Consider the following 25473-nt stretch of genomic DNA (forward strand, 5'->3'; position numbering starts at 1 on the left):
GTTTTGCACATGTGTGCTCTATACAGCATTATCACTGTGTGTGTGCGTGTGTGTGTGTGTGCGCATGTGGGGGTGTGTGTGTGTGTGTGTGTGTGTGTGTTTGTGTCTTTTGTGCAGGTGAGTGTGTTTGGTGTGCAGAGGTGGACAGATGCTCGATCTCAGTGAACACAATGAATAACTTATTAGCAGTTAAGCCAAACACGGCCATGCTGCCCGCCGGTTTACCAAACACTGATAGGACCATCTGCCGAGGTAACACTCCACCCTCTACCCCCTCCACACTCACTAACCCACACTCACACGCTTCACAGGTATGTAACCAGACTCTCCTCCTCCCGGGAGGGTCAATGCTGCTGATTAAAAACATCAGGACTTTACTATTGTCCACATGGATCTGTTTGTGTGAGAGGCGGAGTCTGTCGGCGAACTAGAACACAGAAAGGTCAAGACTAAAGTCCAGAGAAGGTCATCATGGGGTTTTACAAGCTCCAAAAAAGAAAAAGTAAAATTCTCATCCCAAAACTGATCTGTGAGCTACTTGATTGTTTCTAGGAGTGACTAATATCTAAAGGGCCACTAATGTGTTGGTTTGAAAATACTTAAATAAATATTTATATTAGAAGATGAGCCCTGCCCACTGAAAACCCTTTTTTTTTCTAGAGACAAAATCTTTTTCACTATAACAACACCCATGTGATTGGTCAGTCATCAAGGTTTGTCACCAAAGTCTTCACCTTCGAGAGATTTGTTGTATAAACAAAGCTTGGAGTGATTACTGCTGGCTGCATTATTAAGTCATATTGGGATTCGCACCAGTAGCCTCTCGTTCTGTGAGACTTCAGGTGGGGAAAACCTTTTTAAAGTAACATCTTCAAAACATCGTCATGATGAAAGACTTATTGCATGGAGAGGAAGACTTCAACATTTGAAACATGGAAGTAAGTCAGGAGAGTTGGGTTTTAACATTAGTTGGCCTTTAAGACATGTAAAGAAGAGGTTTTTAAGGATAAAGTAGTCCGAACCTCTTTGCCACATCTGCTATACATTTCTTAATTTTCTTGTTAATATTATAGTCATAGTCTTTTTTTTATACTGACTTCATTAATTTAATAGTCACTATAATTTAACAAATGTTTTCTGTTGATTCATCCTTCATTATGTGATGCCAACTACAAATCTAAGTTATAAATTGTTTTACATGTTCATGACACAGTTTAAATAAAAAAATCCCATGATTTTAGTTATGAACTACATAATTTTCCACAGATACATGTTCATAACTCAAATAATATACATGTATACTGTATATGTATATATATATATATATATATATATATATATATATATGTGTGTGTGTGTGTGTATCTATCTATCTATCTATCTATCTATCTATCTATCTATCTATCTAGTTGGTAAATTAACTAACCACAATCGATGACTGCCAATGATCTAGAAGATGTTAACTAATATCCCACAACAAATCACAACAAGTCAATATAGACTTGAGACTTTAGATTAAATCATATATTTTTTAAACTTCATATGTGTGTGAAGAATGCTGGTGAGCTATGAGATAACCAGTAGTTATTTCCAACCAAACACTCCATTCAAACAGTCTGAAGTTTCTGGAGAAGAATTTTCTCCTTGAGTCCTTCTCCACAGTTAGAGATAGAGCAGCTCTGGTAAGCATGGCAACCACTCCAAGTCAAATATCACACACTCATACTTGCACCTTTAGGTACATGCCGTCCACTTCCTCTCTATACCTGCACACGCACACGCACGCACACACACACACACACACACACACACACACACACACACACACACACAGTTACAGCATAAACCTTTCCATCTTTGCTGATGTCATATGAAGATGGTTTAATGGTGTTTTCATTTATAATTTCTTCAAAAGTCTATATTGAATTATTGTTCTATTTTTTGGGATATTAGTGTACACCGTCTAGATCTATGGCAGTCATCGATTGTGGATAATTATTGATTTATAGCATCATAAATCTGCAGTGGCGGGCCGTCAGGTCCAGCAAGGCCTTCTCTTCCGCTGGCCTAAACATAATCGAAAAATAAATTAAATTTGGATGTAATTTCAAATTATATATGTATTTTGTATTGTTTATTTTTATAAATATATATTAAATTATTCCTCATAGTCTTTTCTCTTCATTACATTTCTTTCGTCTTGCTTGCGCAAGTTGTGCACTGCTTTCAGGATTGTACGTTCATGTTAGAGCTTTCATCCAATCATATTTGAGCTGTCACGTGTTGCCAGAAGAATGCAGAGCGTGTGTGTCGTGGCCATGGAAACCACACAGACTGTAGTCGGAGTGATATTTTGATTTAACCTTAAACCTGTCATCTTTGACATTGACACAAGAGTCATGGCTGAACTATTACGTTTTAATTATAAATCTATAAAAAATTCTAAATTAACAATCTTTAACCGCCCAAACAATGATTCTTAAGTACAAACAATGAAGGAAACCGAAAAACAGGTTCCTCATATAAATGCCTTTACATTTCAGCAGCAATACAAACTAAAGTGCAAAGAACAATGTATAAAACAAATGAAAGTCCTGAGCAACTCCTTTTATTACAGTGAGCACTGATGGACATTCATTGCCTGTAGATGACTACAGACGATATCTCAGCAGTCTATTTCTGTGTCCATGGATATTTGCTGAGCACTGGTCTGCTTTGATGCTCATGACAACCTTCTGTAGGAACTCAAAGCAGAACTTCATGTTACGAGGGTGTTCCAGTTTGAGGCGTGATCACCCCCATAAACATGGTAAAACTAGTGGGAACATCTCTGATGTTATGTAGGATGATGGTCTCGCATCGAGCAAATGGGCCTACATGTCCTATCAACAGCCCAAGTTTCATTCCTTTCTTGGCCACATCAAGGGTTTCTCCATGAGCCTACAAGACATTGCATAACACCACCTATGGTATTTCTGTTTTCGACCACAGGTTTGAATCATGGATCAATCTGTAAAATTTTACATTTACAGTTTAAATCTTCCATTTAAAACTAAAGTGGGGATTTCGCCAAACAACCGTTGTGTTGCTCTACAGCATCTTTCCTCCTGGAAAAGGAAATAAGAAAGGAACGATTCATTCCATCATGAGTATACAAAGTTCCTTGATAAAGCTATCAGTAATGGGTTTGCTGGAATGGTTCCCCAAACGAGATGCGTGCTGCTGAAGAGAATGTGTTTTACAAACCTCATCATGGTGTTCACCATCCATGCACAGGAAAATCAAGATTCGTCTTTGACTGTGGAGCCAAATTTAAAGGGACTTGCCTGAATGATCAACTTTTGCAGGGCCATATAGGAGGCTTTCATCCTACACAATGGATCAGCAATAGCTGGGATGTTCTGAAAGCTATTCCTGAAAAGGAAGACTCAACAAATGTAAGGGAACTTAACTTGGACAGTGACAAATTACCGGTGGAAAGAGCCTTGGGACTTAAATGGTGTATAGAAAGTTACACTTTTAATTTCAGCTTGAATCCGAAAGAGACTGCACATACCCGGCAAGGGATTTTGTCAGTCGTGAGCTCGGTGAATGATCCCTTAGGGTAACTTGCAGCAGTTACTCCTCTAGCAAAACAGATTCTACAAGACTTGTGCCGAAGGAACTATGGCTGGGATGAGGAAATCCCTGCAGGTCCAAACCAACAGTGGATCAGCTGGTTAAATGATTTAAAATGTATGCAGTAAGTACGCAGATGCTTAAAACCCCATGACTTTGGCCCACCTGTTTATGCCCGGTTACACCACTTTTCTGACGCTAGCGAATCAAGGTATGTCACAGTAACCTATATGAGATTGCGGAATGAATCGGGTCTCATACATGTGTCGTTTATTCTTGGAAAGGCCAGAGTCATACCACTCAAAACCATAACCCTCCCTAGGCTTAAGTTGCATCTGAATTACAGCTGCAGTTGGAAAGCTCCTGTTTCTTGACAGATAGTTGCACAGTCCTGAAATACATAAACAATGAGAACGAGATTCAGATTTTTTTTTGTGTTTTATAGGATATCAATGGCAGTATGTACACACATCACAGAATCTTGCAGATAGCGCATCAAGAGGACTAACAGTCCAAAAGCTTCTAAGCAGCAAAACATAGTTAGCAGGCCCAGAATTTCTGTGGGAAAATCATATCCTCTCCAAGATTAGAGAAAGGTTCTGGATAACTCATGCCAATGCAGCTGCAGGAAAGGTGTTGTCACATGTATGGCAAGTCGAGCAGTCCATTTGGAAAAATCTCATTCATTGGATACAGACTCTTGCATCAGTGCCATACGTAGATTTATATGTCGGAGAGGACCAGTATTTCATTTTCGTTCAGACAACGACACAAACTTCACAGGAGCTATTTATATATAGACGAGCAATTTCTGCATTAAACATGGTACAATCGAAAAAAACTGTAATGTATGACAACATAAAATAGAGCTTTAATCCGCCTACTGCTTCCCATCATGGTGGTGCTTGGGAAAGCATCATCAAACTAATAAGAAAGGTACTTACCTCTGTCTTGCACCACCAAACCTTAACTGATGAAGTCCTGGTCACTGTTCTGTGAAGCAGAAGCAATATTAAACGATCGTCCACTTACCAAAGTTTCACAAGACCCAGATGATCTGGAATCTTTAACACCCAACCATCTTCTCACATTGATAAGAAGACCAGTGTATCCTCCCGGGCTGTTTGACCACAAGGAGGGGGAAGCAGGCACAATACAACTCAGATTTATTCTGGAAACGGTGGTCAAAGGAATACCTTGCAACATTACAGGAAAGACAGAAGTGAAATGCAATCTAGGAAAGGGAAGACATCGTTTTGATGTATGAGGTGGCACTGTGGGGTTTGTACAGGTGTGACGGATAAGACGTTTTCTGTTTTCGACCGCAGGTTGCAGCAGGGTTTTGAGGTCTTTTGTATCCTGAAATTTTGCGAGAAATTAAACGGATTGACATATCCAAAGACATTCTGAACTATAAGCGTTTTTTGTGGTAGTTATTGGAAAAACACCACGCAGGAGAAGAGCTAAAAATGCACGCCAAAGTCGCGAGTGCATAACGGGACAAATTGCGTCTCCAGGGTGATTCAGAGCTGTACAAGTGAGATCATATTAAGCACGAGAGTGGCTGATGTAAGTTGTTCAAATATGATTTTATCTCCTGTTGTACTTCACTACTGACTGGCTATTGCAAAGTTAACATTAGCCACTTTTAACACCACTAGCTTCGTATATTGTTCTAGTTCGGATAGTATCATAAAGCCACACAAACCTGGAATTTAATAGAACATTAACGTCAGCGGGGGGAAGGTCTGAGGACCGGACAAAAGGAAAGACACAGGTGGAGAAACTAAAATAAATCACGCATGCAGGACTGTTTGGCTCACTTTTAGCGATCCTGAGCCCGGATAAGGAGTTTAAATGATCACACCAACCCTCCCCAAAGCTCAGACCACGAGCCGAACAAACAGCAATATGCTCGCTTTCCCCTCGACTGCTACTAGCTAACCAGCTAGCGTCTTTGTCAGTGTAGGCTAGCGAATTTATGTTGGTCTGAAATAATAACCCACACTGTAATAGTTCAGTCGGACTGCAGGTTAATGTAATTCTCCGCCTTGACGATTGCAGCTATGTTGCAGGTAAATACAATCCCTCCGCCAGCAGAACTACTCTCATAAAGACCAAAAATCTCTCTTCATTTCTATTATCTAACTTTGCCCATTGTTGAAAGGAGCGTCTCACTGTAACTGAGGTGCCGGAGCAATTTTTCTTTTGCTGGAGCTGTTTGACTTGATAACTTTATTGAGCAAGTTAAGTCAACTTGGCAACAAATTCAAATAGCCAAGACAATGAATAATTGTAAGTTTAACCTACAAAAACTACAAAAGCTGAGTTCAAAACATCAAACTTATCAGAGCACATAGCGTTAAAGAGAAAATGTAGATTGACATAACTATATGGTGAACCTTGATGTTTTACATTGTATATAAAGTCCATGTGCCTGTCCCTTGCCCCACAAACCTCCGTTACTTTGTTGTAAAAGTCCACCTTATTTCCTTTAGTTTTAAAAGTCTCTCCGCCTCAATGGAGATGTGATACAGTTTGTGGAGGCTCATTACTATGCCTCCAACTTTGCCTTTTCACTGTGGTTGTATTTACCATCAGAGAAACTAAATAAGACCCTTACAAACATTAAACTTTAGTGGTTAAAGACATGAGCCAGACTGTGGAAAACCAAGGCAAAAGAACATGTGTGTGAGCATTATATTGGCGACATTCAGCTCAATCAAGCAGACACCTGTGGACAGATTGTGTGCGTCTGTCATCTGCGAGAGTTCCCATGATGCAACCAAATGTCTTCATCGGATCGTCATCATTTGTCCACAGCAGCTCACCAAAGAAGTGTGACAGATTTTCTTAAAATAATGACACACTGATGAAGAAATGTTCATAGTATGACATTTCATTGATATGGGTCTAAATTTAATTGAATTTTTCTTTAGTAAAAATAAAAAAAGATTAGGTTGATTTTAGACCAAAACTAAACTTTTCTCAGATTTTAAATCTTTTTTTTTTCTTTACTCCAAATATTTTATGCAATGTATCGTTTGGTTTTTTTTGACATTTCATTCATATACATTTTTAGATAATAACATTTTAAAATCATACAATATTTTTTATTCAAGCATTTTATTCACATAAATGAACAATTACAATTACCTGACACTATGAAGTGCTCACTAGATACTATGCTGTCTTCAGTCTGAGGACCTTCAGCACTATTCATTTTCTAGTTATTGAATTTTCTAGCTATTGAATTTTCTAGTTATTGAAAATAATATTGAATTCCTAGTTATAGAAGCTCCCTTTTCTCTCGATGTTTTCGAGGTCGTTAGAGGTCGTGGAGCGGCTCGCCAACTATTCATATGTTTGAAATTGAAAAAAAAAAAAAAAGAAAAGAAAAACTGTCTGCGCAGTTAAATTGAAAAGAAAGATTGTGTGTTTAATGACCTATTATTACTAACTAATGGCCCTGCAACACAGACCATGTGTATAAGAAAGTTCAGAGTTGACTGTACTTTCTGAGGAGGCTCCGATCATTAAACATCTGCAGGAAGATCCTCTGCATGTTCTACCAGTCTGTGGTGGACAGTGTCCTGTTTTATGCTGTGGTGTGTTGGGGTGGAAATGTGTCCAAGACGAGTGTCAACAGGTTGGACAGGTTGATCAGAAGGGCTGGCTCTGTGGTTGGCTTGAAGCTGGACTCACTGGTGACAGTTGCTGAGAGGAGATCACTGGACAAACTACTGTCCATCATGGATGATGACAGTCATCATCTGAACACATCAGTGAGCAGAGAAGCAGATGGAGCACGAATGCTCCTTCCCAGGTGCAACACTAATAGACTCAAGGACTCATTCATTCCTCGTGCTATTAAATTGTACAATTCTGAGTTCGGGGGCAGGAGTGGAGCGAAAGTATCAGGATGTTCCGTTCTATGTTAGTCTTTGTATCCTTTGTCTTTGTTATTTTTCTTTGGTCTATGTTCTTTATCTTTAGACTTAGATTGTATCATCTTGTTATTTCTCTTTATTTCTCTTTGTTCTTGTTCTTATTTTATTTTGATTTATTATTTATTTAAAGTGTTACCTTATCTTACCTTAACTACATTTATATCTTGTCGACATTTTTAAAACTACTGCATGGTCGTGCTTTATAATCTCTGTCAAACCGAGATTAAATTAAGGTTTTTCTTTCTTCAGTCGCGCATACCTGGCGCTGTTCAATCGAACGGAGGGGGAGGAGGAGGAGTGGTGACGTCAGGACCCACCCAGGCCAGCCATCCCATTGGACCAGAGCAGCTCTTTAAAGCAGCAGCACCGCAGCTCCGGAGGATGCTTCCCCTCCAGACCCTCGACCGATGCGACAGTTGCCCGGTGAGACTCACGCACACGCCGCTCCGTAGCTGTGCAACAACTTCACAGTTGTTTCTGAAATAACGACTTTTTGCTTCTTTTCCAGATGCAGACGAGGACGCCGCGGAGTTGCGGTGAGTGCAACCTTTCTATGAAAACTCTCGGTTCATCTTATCGGTCTCACACAACGCAGTAGATAGATCGACCCCCCAGCAGTCTGGACCAGGTCCTTATATGTTCTTCCAGAGTCAGGGGTAGCTTCTGCATCCATGTCATGATGTCGAGAACAAATATTGTTTTCCTCTCTCGAGGTGGGAACTCAAGTTTCAACCCAAAGACTAAACATATGCCTGGATAAATGGATTCAAAACTCAAAAAAAGTGGCATTTAAATCGGATTGTATGTTCCAGATGACTCCTCACTCAGTAAAGTCTATCAGAAATAATTATTATTTAGATTTCAAATTCCCTTTGTTGCAGCTTTTATAGCAACAAATGGGTTAGTTGAAGCATTTCTCAAAGTAAAAATCAGTTACTCTACTTCCATTTGTGTAAGTTTTTTTGTTGTTGTGATATTTCCCCCTCACCATTTTAATTTAACGTGACAATCATTTAAATGAATCCTAACCCAGGATGTACAGTGAGTGTGTAGCACCATTATAATTATTTCAATTGAATGTTCACCGGTTGGCTCATCTGAAGTTTCATTCTCACATCATAAATGTCTTAAAATGAAAGGATAAAATTAGAAAGGTAAAACAAAAGAGGTCTTGAAAGAACAGGAGGCATCAAGTGCAATGTGAAGATGAAAAGTATGAAAGTAGTAGCAAGATAAAAAATGTATCATTAACCTTGTTAAATACTACTACAGATCAAGACAATCAATTCTTGAACAATATCTAAAATGATTTAGTGCAACTGCTTAATATTTTACCTTCAACTGTTAAATAATGAGAAAATGTAAAAACACACGAACGTCTGGTCATCTTTTTCACTCCTGTGTTCATGAAATATATGAAATAAACACATTCCTAACAAAACGTTTTGTGAAGACAGCGGTTGTTGCTCAGGAAATTAAAACTGAAAAGCTTAAGTGCATCCATTCATTATCAGCTGTGTGGAGAAGATAAACCGACATCCAGGTGTAGAATATTTGTGTGCTGGAGACTGAAGGTAGAAGATTTCAGGAGTGCAACACAAAAGTATTAGTGGCAGACATTTACCATGTAGTGTTGACGTGTGCTGTGCTCACATGCACGGCTGGTGCTTGAAATGATTATTTATTTTTTTCCTCTGGAAAGCTGTGAAATTACAGCTTTTATGAAAAGAGGCGTTTATGTGCAGCCTGGATGAGTGGAAAAAATAAAATTTCAGCAGGAGAGAGAAGGACAACTCCTCACATCTGCCCAGATGCTGTTTACCGACGCCCACTGAATCTCAAAAACACACTCAGAGAAAGCCGGCGGCGTCCAGCCGCTCGCACTTCGGGGGATAATTGTTCTGCTGTTGAACTTGTGCGGCAGGTCAAATGCAGAAACCTGGCCCATTATTTAATATTCATCATGTTTGGAAGCCCCCCCTATATACCCCCCGCTGACGTCGCCTCTGGCAATGACAGGCTCAGAAGTGTGAAGGCCGTGATGTATCATGAATATTATTCAGTCCTCGTCAAAGACACAAATCTCTCCGGGGGGATTCGCCTTCGGGAAAGTGTCGAGGCGGCAGAGTCCTTCTGGCTGGGTGTGAGGTGGGAGAACGGGACCGCGGCCAGGACCCCCCACATACCACCCAGACCGATACACATTTACATACATACACCCACACGTGCACGCACCAAATGGTTTGACACAGCACATACAATCTGTAGTCACCAGAGAGATTCAGCGCTAACAGGTGTTCCGACAGGCCGTCCGTGACATTCTTCCAATTATTGCAATTAGATGCTGCCTAGTTACTACTCCATAATGCACGAGTGTGTGTGTCTGTGTTCATGTGTGTTTGTGTATACAGTATGTATGTACGCATGTATGTACTGTGTGTACGGGTGTGTGTGTGCGTGTGTGACAGAAATACAGAAATAGAGGGTGAAACAGCAGGAAGGAAGGGACAGAGCGAGGGCACGATGGTGCATTTGTGATAGAGGCGTGATTATTGCTATCCATGCAGAGTGGGTGAATTATATACTATTGAGTGGATGAATTCATAAATGGTTTCCTGCCGCAGTATCGTTATCTGCCGTCAGTGTCGGCTGTGTGTGGAGCTGCAGTAGGCGTGTACTAGTGTCTCATCATGGACTTGACCATGATATAGATCAGGGGCCCTCGGTGGGGTCATGGTTTTGAACTCAATGGAACAACGCTGGTATTTAATTAAATTCAATGAACAACTAAAGACGTAAAAATGATCAGAGTAGCCTATAGTATTCACTTCGTTGTTGATTACTAAGACTGATTGCTGGTAGAAGTAAACATTCATTTGTAGAGATAAATATAAAGATAAGAAAAAGTTTAATTTAATAGCTAATATAAATACATTTTACATTGTTTTCTTCAATATGACATTGTACTGACCATGTTTTATTTTCTTTCTGTACTGTAAGTCACATGACACACACACTGGCTTCACTACTTGATTCATAAACATTGTAAAAAAGGCTAAACATGTATAGCTGTATACCTGCAAATCCCCTACACACCTGGATGGCTCTTATATGAGGGCAAACACATGTCCTCAGGGGTCACATATATCTTGATCGGTGTGAGGGGCCGTCAAGCCAAAAGACAGACGAAACAATCGATAATAACACCTGAAAACGTGATAAAATAGATGTTCAAGAGAGCAACATTTAAAAGGACATAGAGCCGCATTAGGCCCTCGGACCAATTGCCTACGTCTGCTCTAGCATCAAACAAGGACTAAAAATGTTAAATGCTGACCAACTTATATAATAGTCTTCATTTGTTATCTTAATCTTCAATCGTCACAACATTAATAACCATTTAGCAAACTGTTGACCAAAATGACTTCCTGACTTCTTATACATTGAATAAATGAGAAAAGTTTATTTTGTCAGATCTTTTGGCTAAGGAGCCATGTATTGTGTTTTTTGTTGGCTTGTACAATGACAGTTGAACATTGTTAAACAATCGTGCATCAAAAAGTAGAACACGGTAGGATTGTTGTGTCTTAAAGTTTAGCAGGAGAAGATCATGAGTGCCACATTCAACTGTGGAATTTATCTAAAATAATTTAAAGAAAGAAATGTGGATCTGAGAAAAATGTATCTCGTGCTTTGAGGAGAAACGAGCTAATGCTAACACTAGCATATCAAAATAAAACAAATCATTTTGAATACTGTGAAGACATCTTATTGATGGACAGTTTTAGGTTTTCAACAAAGAGAAATACATAAATTAATTGTTCCGACAGTGGCGGTACTTCAAATATTAAATGAAATACTGAAGCATTGGATGCTAGATCTCTCCATTAAAATGATTGTATATTAGATATATAGAATTTAGTGAGTTTTTTCAGTGTAACTTGGTGTTTCAAATACAGATGTCTACACAAACCAACAACCAAATTGTGCAGTGCCTTGTACTGACATGCAAACAATAAAATCAATGAAACTGCTTCTATGATCTAAGACTTGGTTCATCTTTGGTTTCACAATTTTACTCGGACCTCATGACAGCCGCATAGATGTTTAGTCAAAGGACCACTGCTGGCCCCCGGACCACATTTTGCCAAGTTCTGATGTAGAAGTAGACCGTCTAAAGAAGCGTGTGCTCATTATTTAGTCAGTTTCCTGCAGCAAATGAAGTACAACAGAAGGCCCGGTACAGAACAGTCCATGACTGGAGGGGCTCCAAGATGTTTTGTGGAGACTTTGCTGACAGATTAATTTGCCGAAAGTGATTTTAGAGGGTAACATTATTGCTGAACGAACACTTCTCAACTCTGATCAAACCTTCTGTCAATCACCCGCCAAATGCACTTTTCTTTGTTTTCACTGAAGTGGGTGGGAATCTAGCCGCCGCGGTAGCCATGATGTGGCGGCGGCGAGAGAGAGAGTGTGATCTTCCATCAGGGGCGAGCGAGCAGCTTGATGTGATGAGTGATTGAGCTGTCAGACTTCTCTAAGCAGCAGGGCAATCACGGTGTCCGCCGTGTCACCACGGTGACGCAGGAGAAGATAACAGGGTGCCATAAAGCGGGACAGCTCCCACTGAGGTGTGAGCGAGTGTACATGTGTGTGCGTTTGTATGTGTGTGTGTATGTTGTGTGTGTTTAGGTGAGCAGGAAGTAGATGTTGGTGACAGCTGTCTTCTTGTTTGAACACCAATCACAATCAGCGGCGGCGGCAGTGGAGCGTGTGGCGACGACAGTGCAGGTGGAGACTCTGACCTGCTCCTCCTTTTCACTTCACTTATTCCTCGCTCGCCTACCACTCTGCTCCGCCTCCCTTCCCGTTTCTTTTTCTCACACCTATTTCCCCAGCAAAGAAAGCAGCATGAAGCATCTGCCTCCCGTGGCTTCCTTCTCGCTACCTTCACCTCCTTCACACAGACACATCTGAACAGGAGCTACGCATGCTATTCAAAATAAAAAAGCTCTTTGTTTGGCCGGAAAAAAACACAGTGCATACAAACTCTTGACCACACCCAAGCAACAGATACAAACCAAGTCACACAACACATTATCACTCCAGAGAGTAATTAAAAAGTCACTACACACGACACTAAACAAGTAATTTAAATGAAAACATTATTTTTTAGGTTTTGTTTTATCTTTTGATATTACTGTTATTTGTTTGTCCTTTATGTGTGTACATTTTAAAACGATCTGACGTGAAAAATATTATTAAACTGCTAAAATATTGATGATTCTATTCACCTTTCAAAAAGAAATGTTTCATTATATTAAAAATAGGTCACATAAAAGCATATAACACGTAATAATTACAGTTTGATTCCATCATTTAAATGGAATTTAGTTTAAAACAGTATTTGTTACTACCTTAACAACGTTAATAACTACATCTGAAGATATAAAAATTGGAAAACAAAGCCGTGAGGACGACTGTAATGCTGCGGCTTTTCTAAATGTCACCCTGTAGTTACGGCTCTGAGGTTTTTGAGGCGGAATGTCAAAATCTCACATTTCTTCTGTCACCCCAACTCTCCCTCTCCTCCCTCCTCCTCTCCTCTTCCTCTTCGAACCCCCCGTCATTCGAAATCCATGTGTGATGTTTGGCTTTTTCCTTCTCTCTGGAGAGGTGAAGGGGGAGAGTGGGAAGGGGGTGGAGGGTCACCTGAGGATGAGTGAGGAGTCACGAGAACTCCACAAATAAGAAAATTTCACAGACTTCTTCGGTTTATCTCGGTCTGAGGGATTACGATATACTTAGAGTTGCATCTATACACATGGGCAACAGATGGCGTCAGAAGTGGAATGGTAACTGACGGGCGGTAAGAAGCAAAGTCCGTTCACAAGACAGTACTGTAGCAGCAAACGTTGATGGGAAGGTCAGTGTGTTCTCCAACATTGGCTGTAGGTGGCATGTGAGGTGGAATGGCAACTACGCTGAGCTTTGAGTAGGTTTTACTCATTGCTTTATCAATCTGTAGGGTTCTTCTATTGCACGGACGGAGCAGATGAGATAATTTAAAACAATCCATTGCGAGTAAACATGTTTACTCATCAAGGAGAGAGGTTTACCCTGAACAATGGAGCTGGTTGTGAAAGTCATCTTTGTTGTAGAATAGGTCCGTCTCGAACAATTCTTCAGCACATACTGCCCAAGCTAGCCAGAGTGCCTATGAGCACATCAAAACTGTGGGACTGAGTCAACAGCACGATCTAGTCTGTTGCCCCCGTAGTTTGTCTGATGTCTCAAAACACATGCAGGAGGGCGGGTTGATGTTTTCACGAGCTAGGCCACTTGCTGTTCTCTGGGTTTCACTTTAAGTGCATTGGTCAGTCACTTTACTCATTAACACAGATACAGACAGATTTATATTAGAGGCAGACATTGTCACACGTCTGTTCTTGAATGACTATTAAAAAGTAAGTAGAATCAGTCTTTTTCTGTTCTGTTATATTGACGTTGAAGTGATTTAAAGTGATGTAAAAGCTGAGCTCAGTTAAGTTAAGATGCATTTAAATTGACTGGGTTTATGAGCTGTCATGTGACCATGGCCACCGTTAACATATGACTCTTGTTTGGACAGACAGGAGGGGAAGACAATAGTGCCGTCATTGTGGAACAGGTAGAAACTACTGTAAAAGCTTAACTAAGTCTAGAGTTATAAGATCAGATGTGATGAGAGGGACAGAAGGAGACAAAGTCACAGAGGACACTTTAAAGTAGAGAACATAAGAACATGAAGTTGGGACCTGCTGAGGCCCATGAATATGTTCGATTGATGAATAGATAGATTGATTAATACACCTTTATTAGTCACACATTGGCCAAATATGAGTTGTCACAGCAGTTATGTTCACATTATATTAAGACATACAATACACATATCAAAAATAGCTAAAATAATAATGAAAATAATTGAGAACTACAAAAAAAATCATGGAATAATAATACAAATTCAATCAAACAATAATAATTAAAAACAATAATAGAATAATAGTAAAGTCCTCATTAAACACTGTATACTTTTTGGTAAGTAGTCCGATAACAGAGGGCAGAACAGTGAAATATCTTCTTTCTACAGCACAGGTGAATAAGTCAGGCACTGAAGGTGCAGTTCAGAGAGAAACCCAGGACAAAGCTGGCCCTCCAGTCAGTCCAGTCTCTTCCCGTCTGTGGCTGTGATGCTTCCTGACCAGCAGACTACTCCATAGAAAATTCCTCTTGCCACCATCAGTCATAGAAGGCCTTCAGGAGCGTGTCCTCGACCTGACCACATATGAGCAGGCTGCTCTGCCCGTCATATATAGAGCACTCTCTTTCTCAGGTAAACTTCCAGGTTCTCAATGATGTCACTCTCAATGTCCATACCCTGGTGTTCACCAGTGGAGAACACAAACCCTAACACTCGACCCTAACACTCGATCTCAGTCCTCGATGAGACTGCTGACCTGACTCATGTCAAGGTTTTTGTGGTCTCCTGTGGACAAAATTGGACTGACGCAAGTTGGTGACCACCGGGATCACTTATGTGATTGGAGAAGCAGCAGGAAGGATCCTCCGTGCTCCACTCCTCAGCTGCACGGTGACCCTTGCTTGCTGGGAACAAAGAGTCGTCGGCTTTAAACGTTATGTTGCCAAGGGAGTGAGTATATTCACATCCCTGAAGACTCGAACGCAGCAAAAAATTTCATGTCTCCTCTTGACTTTCACTTTTGTCAGAATTATGTTAGCGTTGCCATAACGACCAGCGGCTCCTCCAAGTGCAGCTGTCCATCATCCTGCTGCATTGATTTCTTCCAAAAAGGATCGAAAAAAATGCTTGAAAGTTGGTTGGTTCTTTGTATTCATCACAATTGTGGTTAGACATTAGTCTTTCTTCTACATTCATGGACTCAGAGCAGACCCAGGCTATTCAGTGTTAATAAATAAGTATGTAATTATTATTTGTAAAGCTCCTTTTCTCAGACCAGGGTCACAAAGTGTTTCAACAATCAAAATACAATAGAAATACAATTTCACATTTAAGTCTCAGGAGAGACAAAATGTGATTTATTCTGCCCAGAGGATAAAATCATCATTATGGATGTTATTGTGACATGAAACCTAAGCTTGATATTCATTCATTCTTGTTTCTTTTGATGTCCAAGTTGATCTATCCCAGCTAGGAACAAGGCTAGGAGTTCTTTGTTTCAAAGAGTAAATAAAATCACTTTAGAAGACACAAGAAACAATGTGTCTGAGATGAAGAAGGAGGAGGACTGGAGAGAAAAACAGACGTTCAACTGAATAATGAAATCTGCCTACGCAGAGTTTTCACTTCAATATCTTTGTAATTAAGGAAAAAATCTATGGATGGAAGTCCCAAAGTATAAAAGTATTAGGATACAGTCAAGACAATAAGGATAATCAATTCAATACAATCATTCAGATCAGCAATATATACGAATATATATTTTTGTCTACAATTATTCTTTTGTTTAAAATGGCTTGTGATGTGACATATATATTTCAAATTATTAATACATTTTTTGAATTTTAAATTCAGCTATTTTGAAAATGGTACGACCTTTGTTTCACACAATAGTGTTCACATAATGAAGTATTTTCTGAAAATAATTCTTCAAGATAAAATGCATAATAATAACGCTCCTCTGAGGCTCTGATTGGCTCATTGTCGTGCTCACGATCGTTGTCAGAACAAATCAGTCAGTAACTGAAGGACTGAAGGAGGACGATTTTCTGCTGCACACCAGACTTACAGAGCTGCCACTGAAAGGAAATGTTCTAGATGTGTGTGCGAGGTAGAGACACTGTCACTACAAGTGTACACACATTATTATAAAGACAGTCCAATTCTGACAGAGAGTGCCTCAAAACATTTAAGAAAATCTCAGTGTTGAGGTATCCCGCTCTAAAAGATTCTTTAAAATCAGTAGAAAAAACTATGAAGACCATATAGTACATTTTTACTCCCCGTTAAAAATAAATTCAAACAAAAAATGCCAAGAATGAAAAATCTAAAACTTCCTCTCAAGCATGTAAAATGCTTAATTAGATTCCAAAATAGGAAAGTTTAAACTGAACTCAAACTAATAAAGACAAAAATAAACATAACACAAACATAAATAATAATGATAATTAAAAAAGGGTGTGTTAATAAAAAGCACATTTTTGCATCCCTAAGGATCATGACCGTATAGAAAAAAAGGAAATGGATGAAAATAAATGACGAAAACATTTGAAAAGTTATATTTAATGAATGAATTATAACTGTTATACACAATTATGAAATAGAAAAACAAATGTATGCATAATCAACTGTATAGGATATATAATAAACAAAGAATATCAGTACAAGAAAAAATACTTTTTACAATTTAATTAAAACTACAAATCAGCTAAAATCAATACATAGCTCAGCCACTAGTCAAAACAATAAACAACGTGAACAAGTCATACAAAATAGGAATTTGTTAGTTACTGTACAAGATGAACAGAACTCTGATGAACTGGGTCACTTCATCTCGATATCTCCTCTATGGTATATACAGTATGGAATCTTTGATTTACATTGCAGTGTTTCTGCCACCTCGACTCCACACCTCCTGAGAACTCTCGGTTCCTCACACATCTTCTAGCAGCTTCGACTCCTCAGCAGCGACACCAGCCCTGGCTCCCCCTGTCAATTCCTGACTTTCACATTCTCTTCTTCCACTCTCACAGGTCTCTTCCTGGTCACCTGAACATGTGAGTTCCTATCAGCCGACCATCTTCTTACATACACACCCGCACACACACACTCCTGTCTCGACGTGCAACCTCCCCTCACACTAGTTTAGGTGTGATTCTGTTGCGATTGTGGCAGCGGGTGCGAAGCTGGCGAGATGATCTACTGCGTCGATACGCTGCCACTATACCTTGGCATTTGCTGTCTTAATCCTGCACTCGTCTTCCTTATGTTCAGCCTGTTTCACAAAACCACAGTATGTCTGTAGCAAACCAAAAGAAACCTTTTAAAAACTATTGCCATTTAGCAACAACTGCTGCTTACGTAAGAGGCACATTTACACAACACTCTAGAGCAGAGACAACACTTGTCTGTTTTTGAACTAAAACATGTTTTTTTATTTCTTAACTCGCTTATATTATTTTTTTTGTTGCTTGGTTCCGCTGACAGTCATTTTGCCGGATTTTTGGTTTTGTTTTTTTGCTCGTGTACAAGGCCAGTGCTGTCAGCAATAGCTGCTACTTTGCTTTCAATCATGAATAACTTCTAAGAGTAATGACAATGTGCTCTGAGGAACTCTGTAGTTATCTGTAGAAAAAGAGGTATTTTTCTAACAACGGAAATTTTCTCTTTCAAATCACCAAATTCTAGACGGAAAGTTGTTTTTTTTTTCACTGCATGTGTGTGTGTGTGTGTCACCAGGCCCTGAATGAGTTTGTGTGTATGTAATCCAACACAGTCAATAGCTCTGTGTGGATCCCTCCCATATAGCTGGTTGTCTTGGTAACTAGAGCCACTTATCACAGAGGGTCCCATCAGATCAAACAGGTGTATGTCTTGACAGTGTCCCTGCTGGACAACGGTTGCTATGAAGTGTTTTACAGAGGTGGAGATAGTTTGTGCAAGTGTGTGTGCATGTGCGTGTGTGTGTGTGCGTGTGCGTGCGTGTGCGTGTGCGTGTGCGTGTGCGTGTGCGTGTGCGTGTGCGTGTGCGTGTGCGTGTGCGTGTGCGTGTGCGTGTGCGTGTGCGTGTGCGTGTATGAGGGGCCGTTTGAGAGAAAATTCCGTTTTTCTCTCACACTCACTATCAAGACCTCTCACACGTACTATCAAGATCTCTCACACTTACTATCAAGTCCTCATGCACGTACAATCAAGTACTCATACAAGAAGTATTAAGTGATAATAAAGAGTTTGAAAGTAGATGTGAGCAAGTTTGATAGAAGGTGTGAGAGGGTTTAATATTAAGTGCAAGAGGACTTGATAGTAAGTGTGAGAGGCAGGGCCGGGTCTAGACAGGCATGTATGAGGGGGCAGCCACAAATCTTGAGGGGGCATTGTGCTATTACTTACTTACTTACATGTAAGTTTGAGGGGGCACAACATTTATTTGAGGGGGCCAGGCCCCCTCTTGCCCCTGCCTAGACCCGGCCCTGGTGAGAGGTCTTGATAGTAAGTGTGAGAGGAAAAACTGAATTTTGTATCAAACGGCCCCTCATATGCGTGTGCGTGTGCGCATGTGTGTGCATCAGAATTGATCTGTACTACAACTACTACACACACAATACTGCCAAGTACTTGACCTTCTTCTACTAATAAAAGATCTCAACTATATAATTTCACACTTTTGGCTCAGGTTTAAGTATCACTACTACACTTACTACATCAAAGGAGACAACTACTAATACTATAAATACATGTATCTTTTTAAATAGTATTTCATACTACTAGTCTGACCAAGTTGAAACCTCATACTTCTGCTTCTACTATGTTATAAGCAACAGTACAATAATTATTCCTGAAGGTACTATTACCACTACTACAAAGAATACTTACAGGCCACTACAGCTATACTATTTGTCTGAGAACCTTTACTAGGACCTCAGCTACAACAGGCACCTTCATTCCTCCCCCTCCTTCCACCATCTGCTAACCTGTGCCTCCCCTCCCTCCCTCCTCCCCCTTAATGTGTAATAAACCTAAAAGGACAAACATAAGCCCCCCCACAACGCCACTACCTCCCCCACCCACCTCCTCCCACTCGCCCCTCCTGGCATTAACATGTGTCTCTAATGATTCAGAGTAGATCACAGCTGACATTAAAACACCCCCATCGTCTGATACTCAATCCTCCGTCTCCCAGATCTCGTTTGGAAGATGATTAATATTGACAGCCAGTGTCGTTCAAGTGTGTATCTTAATCCTTATCGACAAGTTCAGTCAGAACACTGTCGGGAATCTTACAACCTTACTTTATTATTGAGAGGTGGTCCGTGTGTGTGTGTAACTGTGTGTTTGTGTGTGTAATGACATTGTTCTGGTTCCTCATTGTCAGATTGGAGCACCGGGAGGCCCTCGAGGGCCGGTTCTCTTCCAGAGCCTTGGTGAGGTCAATGTCCAATTGTGCCTCCGATACTTTCCCCCTGCCCCTCCCCTCAAGACGTCAGCGATCGGTCAGAGGTAGTTTTAACTTCAATAAACAATTTACATTACGTGTTTTAATCAGATCGCAAGTTTAAAAGTGAATGACATGTTTCAATGAAATATATACATTCATTTTAGTCAACTTAAAAAGTCCACATAGAGAAGAATGGATCTTTATAGTGAATGGTATATTTTCTTGTTTTTTTGCTAATTTTGCACCTCCCCTACATCTAATTTTAACTCGGATATAACTAGATATCCCCAATTTTATTTAATAATGATGTATTGAATCAACTAGAAGAATATGATTATCTCCTATAGTTTTATGGTCATCAGCTCGTGGCACATAATGTGTTGGTTTAAAGTGTATTATTACAGCATCCACCCTTAATAATTATCACGAACATCATTCCAAATTCTCATTTTTAAGCAGATTTCTATCATTTCAAGGGGCCAAAAATGTTTCTAATGAAATAATTGTCTTATTATTCATGTCATTCCTGTATAAGTACATACCATCCTATTCAAATACTTTATTTCTAACATTAGCCAATCTTGGCTTTCACTGGTTGGTAAATATGAAACAAGAAACAAATATCATACCCACACATACATGTCTGAGATGGAGACATAGTTTTGCTGAAAAATGTATTCTCCATTCTTCTCCATCATGTAGCATAGCAACATCGGAGTCACAGTCCTACAGCGTGCAGGATAGGATCGACATGAGGATTGTGTGTAGATGTTCAGTCATGAACATCATTGCAGATCTCAGATTAGTCTGTGCAGCGAGGAAAGGTCACCTGGTCGTATCAAGCGTCTTCTGAATCAATCATCTGGAGAATAACGGTGAAGCGGGAGCGAATGAGACAAAGCAGTCGCATCAGGGGTTTGTTCTTACTCTGTGTTTGTCCTCCTCAGACGAAGCTTCACGCGCAAGTACTTCCGTGATGTTCATTCAAGTTATTCTCCACTCCGAGGTAATGTTGCTGCTCTAACAGCTGTGGGTTTACACCGTGTGAGTGAAGAAATACTTTGAAAAAAAAAAGAAGGAGATCTATAAAAGTTATAAAACATAAATAATGTAAAATAATCATCTTAACAATATTCAAGTTTCCCTTAGCTGCCTTATATTTCTGAGATTTTTAAAAAGAATTATAAGTTATCTTGTCAAATAACTATTGGATTTAATGGATTCATTTTTTTTTCTTATTATAATTTTTATTATAATTCTTTTTAATAATTACATTTTCTGCTTTGTGTAATTTTCTGTATAGTAATATGACGTGGACCCAATTATTTTGTGTTTTTCCATTTTATTTTGACTGTTGTCTAATACCAATGTTATATTTTTTGTATCTATTGTATTTTTTCCTCTGTATGCCTAGGCAATAACTGTTTTTCATGTGATAGATTTCTTTAAGAATATATTATTTTATCTTACTTGGCTTTTTTTCTGAACACGAAAATATAAAATCGATAATTTCTGTATGTTTCTTACATTATATTTAAAATATGCAGCAGCTCTTCAATGATGGTTGTTTTTAATATTCGTTTTTAATTAAAAATCAATTGAAACCTTACCTACCTCAACTCCTTGTCTAGCTGAAATGACCTGAAGCCAAAACTTGTACTATTCATTAAAATGTTCGATTAAATGTTATTATTGACACTACCTTATCACAACATCAACTAACTATAATGAAATCGTCCTAGGGGGGAAGCAGAATTCCATTTCTCTCACCCCTTACCAGCTCCTCACATCCAATGTGAAGTCCTCCTCACAAGTCCTCCTGACAACAATTACTGCAATGAGAAAATTAAAGGCTGTATTCCATCAGGAGCGCCGCAAGGGGTGGCAATAGAAAGAGGAGGGTGAGTCAACATAATTGCTCCCCCTTCCCTGTCACACGGCCGACAACCATTATTGAATGTTTATAATCCACATTTATCGTTCTACCTCCTTCATAGATCACCCCACCACCACCACCACCACCACTTCCTTGCCTCACCTTCCTCCCCCACCATCATCATCGACTGTCAGTGTACTTGCTGACATTTCCCAGAGAGCCGATATACGTGGCAGTACTCGGGCGGGTCGATGGAGATTACTGAAGCTTCAACGAGAATTTTTCATTGTTATTTTTATATGTTCTGTCCTGATCTGTTGCCAGTCCAACCTATACTGGTGACTTCAGCATACACTAAATATCAAACATTCCTTAGCCAGAAGTATTTTAAAAGTCTCAGAGTAGTTTTATGTGACAGCTCTCTACACCGGGTCTCTGTAGACTGTCTCTGCTCCTGACTCTTAACAACTGTGAGATGACAACAAAATCTCAGATTTTTTTTTTTAATTATTCATTCGTTATTGAGGACATATTGCATTCAAATAAAATATTTATTTCCAAAAAATGTATTATTTAACAAAGACTCTTCTTATTTTAATTAATCACTTTTTTTGCTAATAAATAAGCTATTTTCTCAAGAAATAAGATTTTAAAATATGTTATATGGTAAATATCTTTTTAAAAAAACAACTAACTAGATGGTTTAAGTAAGAAGGACAAAAACCAGTTATGACATGGAACTTCTAGAAATAAGGAAAATGAACAAAAGCGAAAAAGAGAGTCAAATTCTAAAATAATTGAGGAGGATCCAAAGAGGATAAATGACAGAGTGAGGGGTTAGGAAAAAGGAGGAGAAAATTTTAGACAAATGGCCGTCATGCTGTGCCTCAGAAGCCGGATATCCTTCTCGGCTTACTTCCGCTCAGTGGACACAGGTCAGCCTCGGTTCCCTGCGGCGCCCAAATTCATGGTATGAAAATCGATGGTAGCAGGAGGGGGTAATGCGAGGGAGGGAAGTGAGAGCAGGAATTGTAGGCAAGCAAGAACGGAGCTGTGGAGAAGTGGTTGGTTATTGTGACCAGCTTCCTCACTGACCGTCCACGTCCCTCTTTGTTGTTTGAATCTCTCTGGTCCGCTCAAATCCAAAGCTTTGAAAGTTTTGTCAGAGAGATCCAAAACATTATGACTGCTTGACACTCTCCTGTTCAATCCCTGCTGCTTTTGATGAGACGTAGGTCGCTCATGGGCAAAGGTCTTTGTATTTTTAGTAACATTGTGTTGGTATACCAGCGTACAGCACAAGTACAACTGATTTTACAGAGCAGTGGTTGTGTTTGGAAAACGTGGTTTATTTAGTAGTAGGAGTAGTTGCAATGCTCGTTGTCGAGTACTCCTATAGGTAGAACTGATGGTGTACTCACTAGTTCTACTAGTGTAGTGGTGGTAGTGGAATCATATCAACTCATAGCTTGTATGATTCTCAGTAGTAATGAGAAGTGGTTAAATTTCCAACATTTTAGTTAGGAGCAAAAGTCAAAGAGGAGCAGTTGTCGTAGTGGCTTTTTTTTTAGTATTAAAGAATTCAGAAAAGTAACTTTTCTGGGTCAGGTAGGAGGAAAGCTGTCTACTCTTGAGTTTTTTCTGGATGAGCTCATCCAGAACCATCAACCCAAGTTTTGTGATTTGCTGTTGAGTCGGTAATTCATCTTCAAATGAAGAACCTCGTCCAGATGAAGTGGCTTGCTGAATAGGAACCATCTGCTTCGGCTTGTTAGCGTCATTAACATACTAGCAGTCATCAACGACTAGTTAATGACTGGATTAGTTTCGCAGACATGGTTCACTACGGACTGATTGAACATGATGAAGACTGTGGGAGAATCGCATTGCTCCGAGTGGCCTCGACAACCTAATTGAACATTAGTCTAATATGTGCATTAGCGTGAGTCCTTGGACTCACCATTGCGAGCTTGGATGTCTCTGAGAGACCATCACGTTATTTCACTCCCTTTAATGACACACAACTATTCGGCTGGTAATTGTTGAACCAGACATAATGTGGACTGAGATCTCAAATCAGGAGTTGAGATTTGTACGTCCAGACTTGCTTATTCTGATTTGTAGACGAGAAATCCGAAGCCAACGTGCTAATGAATGTTTTTGATCTCACTTGTATTGTTTTATCCCCAAATAATTACACTTTTTCATAACATGTTTTAATCTTAAACTTACTGCTGTGAAATTCCATAAATGACTGCTAGATTGAAAAATATTCACGTTTCCTTTATGTGAAATCTCCTTTTTCTCATTTGGCTTCTATGCGATTGAAGTCGAGTGATGCCAGTGGACTAAAGTGGTAGTGTTTAGCTCGACAGGAGACATTTCCCATGAGCACTCGCTAAATTTCGCAAAAGTTGCCATGTCCCGGTTTGCAGCAGTTGGACAAATGTTCTGTTTCCAAACTTCCATTGATGAATGAAGGATGATATCGATGAGGTAATGAATCAGATTTTGGGTAATGAAATATGATTTGTGTTATGAAGGCTTTGTAAATAACATTGTTTTTGTACCGTAATTCACCCACAACACAACCAGCGTGATATGTAGCATGTTCACACCATCCCCAAGAACTTTTACAGTGAAAATAAAAATCACACAAAATACCTCCATTGAACTAGTTTTAAGTTGATGTATCATCACAAGTTACTTTAGTACAAAAATATTAAGGTACCCAGAACTGCTTTAATACATACTAATGCATATATATACTGTATATATATATATATATATATATACAGTATATATATATATACGTATATATATACGTATATATATATATATATATATACTTTTTTTTTAATTGAAGTAGTGTTAGGCATAGACTTAACAGAAGAGAAGTTGACAGTAATAATAATTATACATTTTATTTATATTGCATTTTATTTTCATGACCTCAAAGTGCTACAGTCGAGTTATAAAAATAAAAAAATAAGTAAAAAAGATTCTAGACTAACTCTCGACCCCCCAGCAGATCTTTTTAGATGATCTTGAGAAACAGAGCAACAACACCAATCGGATGAAAGTAGAACACATTGGAACACACGAGTGAGTGATTTAAACAATTTTAACCAAATATTGTGAATTGTAAATGGGTATTAATCTTTTGTTTGCAATGAAGTTCACGCCTCATCCCCAACACCTTCTCAAAGGTTATTTGACTCATGTTGTTTAACTTTAAATTGTATAAAGAGCTGATCTCAGGACACATTCACCTCTGTGGCGAGTGGGGAAGGGCAGAGCATCAATTCGTCGTCCACTGTGACTCGGATCATCGGCGACATAAGTCTTCTAGCATTTGTCTTTTGTTTTCGACAGCTCACCTGGGAGAAACGCTGCTGATTTAATGGACAGATGTCGCAGCTCAGCTCCGACCAGGACCCGCAGATCACCTGAAGAGCAACGTAAAGCTGAGTGGGGAACAGATAGCACTGTGCTTTACCAGGTGTGTGTGTGTGTGTGTGTGTGTGTGTGTGTGTGTGTGTGTTTATCCTCGAGCAGTAAAGCACAGGCCACAGCTCTCTCTGACCCGATGGTCTTTTCATGCAGCCACAAATGTCAGCGTGTAGCAGACTGTTTGTGTGTGTGTGTAGGTGTTGACATGATAAAGCCAACTGATAAGGTTAGAAAAGATTTACTGGAGCAAAACATAATTTTATTGTTGCTGTCTCAACAAAGCTTGCCTGTCTGAGCCTCTTGGTCTGAGCAGATATAAAAGCAGGAAAGTTCATGTTTAACGACTATTTTTTCCTGCTGATTTCATTAGTGATCAAGAAGCTACAGTTCTTAACCTGGT

At 39.5% G+C, this 25473-nt stretch overlaps 1 protein-coding gene across 3 annotated transcripts; it reads left to right on the plus strand.

The window, feature by feature from the left end:
* The first annotated feature begins 7942 nt into the window (after positions 1-7942).
* LOC148072646 (uncharacterized) lies at positions 7943-22114 on the plus strand. Of its 3 annotated transcripts, XM_087797397.1 has the most exons (8): positions 7943-7991; positions 8077-8104; positions 14701-14943; positions 17343-17366; positions 19682-19806; positions 20692-20750; positions 21487-21645; positions 21742-22114. In XM_087797397.1, the coding sequence occupies exons 3-7, from the start codon at positions 14896-14898 to the stop codon at positions 21633-21635; spliced, it is 405 nt and encodes a 134-aa protein (XP_087653523.1). In that variant the 5' UTR covers positions 7943-7991; positions 8077-8104; positions 14701-14895; the 3' UTR covers positions 21636-21645; positions 21742-22114. The 3 variants fall into 3 exon arrangements, 2 of the variants coding, with proteins under 2 accessions (XP_087653523.1, XP_087653524.1); XM_087797398.1 differs by lacking the exons at positions 7943-7991; positions 8077-8104 and having other exon boundaries at positions 14588-14943; XR_015712106.1 differs by lacking the exons at positions 7943-7991; positions 8077-8104; positions 14701-14943 and adding an exon at positions 20447-20619 and having other exon boundaries at positions 17145-17366.
* Positions 22115-25473: the final 3359 nt, after the last annotated feature.

This window comes from Callionymus lyra, chromosome 8 (genome assembly GCF_982586985.1).
Source record: "Callionymus lyra chromosome 8, fCalLyr1.hap1.1, whole genome shotgun sequence".
NCBI classification, from domain to species: domain Eukaryota; kingdom Metazoa; phylum Chordata; class Actinopteri; order Syngnathiformes; family Callionymidae; genus Callionymus; species Callionymus lyra.

What these genes read in the sequence shown, in the direction of transcription:
- LOC148072646 (XM_087797397.1), top strand. Translation starts at nt 14,896, where the DNA reads ATGAGCAGGCTGCTCTGCCCGTCATATATAGAGCACTCTCTTTCTCAG. An exon ending in TAGAGCACTCTCTTTCTCAG is followed by an intron (nt 14,944 to 17,342) that starts GTAAACTTCCAG and finishes CCACTCTCACAG; the next exon opens with GTCTCTTCCTGGTCACCTGA. An exon ending in CTTCCTGGTCACCTGAACAT is followed by an intron (nt 17,367 to 19,681) that starts GTGAGTTCCTAT and finishes CCTCATTGTCAG; the next exon opens with ATTGGAGCACCGGGAGGCCC.